General features: G+C 32.9%; 1 protein-coding gene across 1 annotated transcript in view; it reads right to left on the bottom strand.

Moving 5' to 3' along the window:
- The window catches only part of LOC118762219 (F-box/WD repeat-containing protein 7-like), a 281,314-nt gene that overhangs the window by 246,164 nt on the left and 30,150 nt on the right, over positions 1–5,000 (bottom strand). The window contains exon 3 of the mRNA XM_036500763.1: positions 2,924–3,006. Coding sequence (XP_036356656.1) covers positions 2,924–2,980 — 57 coding nt within the window. The 5' untranslated portion in view covers positions 2,981–3,006. The remainder of the gene's footprint in view (positions 1–2,923; positions 3,007–5,000) is intronic.

Below are 5,000 nucleotides of genomic sequence, written 5' to 3'. Positions count from 1 at the left end.
TACATACATATATACATACATACATACATACATACATACATATATATATATATATATATTATATATATATGTGTGTGTGTGTGTGGTGTGTGTGTGTGTGTGTGTGTGTGTATGTATGTATGTATGTATGTATGTATGTATGTATTCAACACACACATATACTTGTATGCATGTGTGTATGTATTTATGTATGTACATATGGCTGTGTGATAGGGATTTTGGCTAAACTGGCAAAATGGCCATTCCTAAATACAACAATATCTGTTTCAACACACGACTTCACATAAAAAATCTTGCACAACAAATATTTAAACATATATATATATATACATATATATATATATATATATATATATATACACGTGCATAAATATATATACGCACACGTACATATATATATATAAACATATATACATCGACACACATATGTACTGTAGTATATGTGCTTGAGTGTATGTGTTGGAGATTATGTGCGTGATTGAGCGCGCGTGTACATGTGCATATACACATATGTGCACATTTATTTCTATAGTTATGTATAATGCGGTTATAAGCACGACATGTAGCCATTTATTAGAATCCCATACGATCTATTACACTCGAAAAGCAGCAATAAGGAATTGAATGCCACATGCGCGCAATTCTATGACGTAGGTGCACTGGGATTTGGTATATATGTGTGTGTGTGTGTGTGTGTGTGTGTGCGCGCGCGTCTGCGTATGTACGTACGTATGTATGTATGTAGGTAGGTATATGTACCACCAAATGATAAACTTTCAAACGACAAAGTAATTTTAAAATGAGATATGAGATAAGATATGAAAAATAAAGGAGAAATAAACGTCAGATCGAAGAAGAATATATCAAATAACCTATAAGATTATAGATAACGTATCTCAGCTTTATGAAAACTATTACTGATTATCTGCATTGCATGAAACTAAGGTATTGCGCATAGTACTTATGTAACCTACAGAATGCTTAGATTTTCAAGGTAATAAATAGAATAAAAATCATATGTAAACATTTTCTATTTGTGCAGTAGATTACCGAATTTATTTTAAGCAGCATATGAAACAACCAAAATATTCTCGGTGATCGGTGAGTTTACAAGCATAAGTAAAATGGAGAAAATACCGAACAATAAAGTTCCCATAAGCTTTGCGATGCAGGGGTAGAATTTGAACTCCCAATTTTGAGTGTAATAAGCCACGTGGAAACTCTAATGATACTATAGCAGTTATGCCCACAACAATTTCTGTTTATTGGGCAGGATATAAAACAGTTAAAACAGTTTCAGACCAAATCGCAGTCTTCTGTTTTTTATTCATCTGATGGATAAACAAGGTGCATTCCCGAAGTTTTGAGATTTTTCAGGAGAGAAGTTTAATAATTTCAAAGAAGTTTAGTTATTTCAAAGAAGTGCAAAATTCTAATCACCTTCAAAGTAAGAATCTCTGACCTCAATGCACCTGTTGCAGCGCTCCAACTACTTCGGGAAAGCCCCATAAAAGTCCTCCAAGCTGATGGTACCCAGGACTCTTGTCAGCGTCTTTCATTTTTCCCTTCAGCTTGGGAACAACAAGTCACAGAGAATAAGTTCTGGATTGTAGAAAAGGTGAGGGATATTATAATGCCCATCTCTGTCAAATAATCGATTACCAGAATGGAACTGTGGACTAGTATATTGTCCTGATGCAAGTGTTCTGTATATTTGCGACGAATTCTCTTCCTCAACTCCCTCAAAACCTTCACAAAGTACTCTATGTTGATCATCTAGCTAGAGAAGACTTGTTGGATGTAGATGATGCTCTTGGTGTCGAAAAAGGGGATTATCATGAACCTCCTGGAGGATTTGCTTTACTTGCTCTTTTGTGCCAGTGAAAAACAGATTCTCGACTCATACAAATAAGGAATCTGGAGCATATCCTACGTTTCTGTAGTACTTTTGCACAGTTTAACACAAACATTGCACAGCGAGCTTCGAAATTGTCTTCACGTCCCAGCTGCTGCTTGCAAACTAGTCAGCTGTGACAAGCAGCGTTTAACAGGACGTGTTCAAAGTGCTGTTACAGCCGTTTCTTTCAATTTGGAATAACAGAAATCGAGAAGTCAGCTCATCAGATATATAGCAACGATATATTAAAATTACAACAATCTAGGACAGACGTAACTGCCTCTCCTAGAAAAGTTTCACAACTTTTGAAATGCACCGCATGTAAATCTTAGATCAGCTGCAATACAAAAATCAACAATGGGGTTGGATGGCCGTGTCTGGAAAGACTTTGAGCATATTTCTGCCTAATCAGGGTGGATCTAAGGATAGTCGGCAACAATAATCCCTATAACAATTAAAATGCTACGAATTATCTTATACCTTGAATTTGACTATTCAATGAAAGATATATGTGAATATAATAAAGCATTTGAAATTCAGACAAAACAAATTTATGCAAAACTATAATTCAGTCATGAAACATTGATTTTGTAACAAGTGATCAGCTACAGAAAAAATGTTTTGCTATTCATCATCTGTTGCGTTACACGTTGCATACTTCAACCTGTGTACTGCTTTGCCAGAGCACAAGTACAACAGAAAAAATTCGCAGAGTGACATCAATTATTTTCCTCTGAAGTAAAGGTAAAGATATTTATTGCATTTCGCTGACTTTTTGCCGTAAGTATTTACTAATGCGGACAATTGTTTGTTTCTTATGTCTCAACTGCTTTACTTCTATACGATAATGTTATCTACAAGTCATAGAAAATATTAAACAAGTTTTTTCACTAATCAATGATTAATCCTTCTGAATACTTAAAGACAATAGATAGAAGGCCGTTTTTTTTCCGGATAGCAACACAGTACAACGTCAGCGTGCAGAGTTGGACAAGAAAAGAAAATACAATTTCAACTTATACTTACATCTATCAATTTAGATAAATATATTAATAATTGTATATCCAGGGTTTTAATTAGCATGTGAAGGAAGGATAGTTTTTCTCTCCCTGAAAAAGAATGAATATATAACATATAGAACAAATATACATTTGCATACATTTAAGCATACATATATGAACATAATAGGAGTAAATTAGAGTACTCGGGAACAAATGTAGAGCATAATATATCATATATTATTGATAAATAGTTTCTCGGAGTTTCTTGTTTCCGATCTTAGGATTATAGTAATAAAATAAAGCAAAACTTTGGAAAGATATTTTATAACAAACTTAAATAATATTTACAAGTTAAATTGAAAAATCGGGAAAGCCAAAGATTTCAGATTTCATAAAAGAAATGAGCTGGTGTTCTTTTTTTTATTATTTTTTAACAAAGTCACATTGGTAGCTAATACGGAGGATAAATTCGGATTGAAATCCAGAAAAAAAAAAATCTGCAGTTATCAAAGCTCTAGTGCTGTTAGAAGCATATCTCTTTAATCTGGTAAAACGAATTAAACTTTGGAAGATCTATAACGGCTTTCAAAGCTTCTTGAACAAAACTTAATTATTTAACGTGATTCCAAAACAAAAATCTCTGCCACACTGGATAGTACTGATGCGTTGATAAAAGCAGATACAACAGATTTCTATCCAATAACATCACTAATATTTACAAAAATTATATTGTCATCAATACCAATATAATATCTGACTCTTAAGAATCATGACCAACTTTTCAGAGTAACCCTAAATATAATTTATTACTCCAGCTAAAACGAGTACAGGTTAGCAAACATATTCTAAACTTGGTTATACTTAAAATAAAAAAACAATGCTTCAGTATATCCTTTATGGGATGTTGGTCATGAAATGATCTAATAACATTATAGATAAACTAAATGGTAAGCTTAGTACAATATTATCAACTGTTATCCCGCTCTATCAAAACTACTTTAGACTTTTGCTAAAATCCCGATGCCCATAACTGAATTTAACATTGATGTTATTATGCACTCTAGTAAATTCCTGTTAACTGTTGGTAATCCAGCTTGAGTTAAGAAAACTGGTGACGTGTTGTTTGATGTCCCATAGTTGTACTGATAAAGGTAAATAATGTATGCTTATTGAATTCCTCTTTTAGACTGTTTCAACACAGAATTTCTTAGCATGGACTTTACAGAGAAAACGTGCTTTTAGAATCGTGAAATATGAACCGTCGTAAACTAGAGAGATTTAAAAAAGATCTCATATTTTTATTTTGAGACATGAGGTTAGCGGTTACAGTTAACGCTAATAATTCTCTTTTTTCGATATTAAATTTAAAAACAAAAAGGTTTAGTCCATGCCGGAAACCAAATAAGAAATTTTATGTTAATTGGGATTCTAATCACCTGTCAAATATTCTTCAAAATTTAGTTTCTAACGCATCTTCTCATTGTTCGCAAATGAGTTTAATATTGCCATTCATTGCTATAATGAGGCGCTCCACAATAAGCTTCCAAGAGAAAATGCAATATATAGCCAACCCCACTGTCTAATTACATTAAAATATAGCTAACAAAATCTTATAGTACAATTCAAATAGCTATAGGCCTTAAAAAACCACATAGCTAGATATTTTCTTTATAAAATCCCCGGGATAAACATGGATCATAACAATTGTCACTTTAGCGAAAATTGCTTTTCTAAAAGCATAGTGTATCACAACTCTAGGTTCAGTGCGCATAAATAAGTTTCAAACACATTTTCTCGGCACGATCCCCCATAAAATTCATCCACTCGTTTGACAAAGTATATCTGGGGCTTTTAATAATTCTACTAAGTCCACTGGTTCACTACTAAATACACTGGTCCACTTTAAAACACACAAGCCTATACAACAATGAATACTTTCGACGAACCGCGAGATGTGCCTTGCTTTTTCATTTTGTTCAAGGGACTTAAGTTTTAAACTGAAAATCGCAATTATCTAATTTTTTGCATGCTTCAAAGTACTAATTATGTAACATTTTATCATATAGTGAATTATCCCATTGATATATATATATCAAAATTAA

Source organism: Octopus sinensis, linkage group LG2 (assembly GCF_006345805.1).
Source record: "Octopus sinensis linkage group LG2, ASM634580v1, whole genome shotgun sequence".
NCBI classification, from domain to species: Eukaryota; Metazoa; Mollusca; class Cephalopoda; order Octopoda; family Octopodidae; genus Octopus; species Octopus sinensis.
Note: the sequence above shows the minus strand (reverse complement) of the source record. Positions and strands in the feature narration are given on the sequence as shown.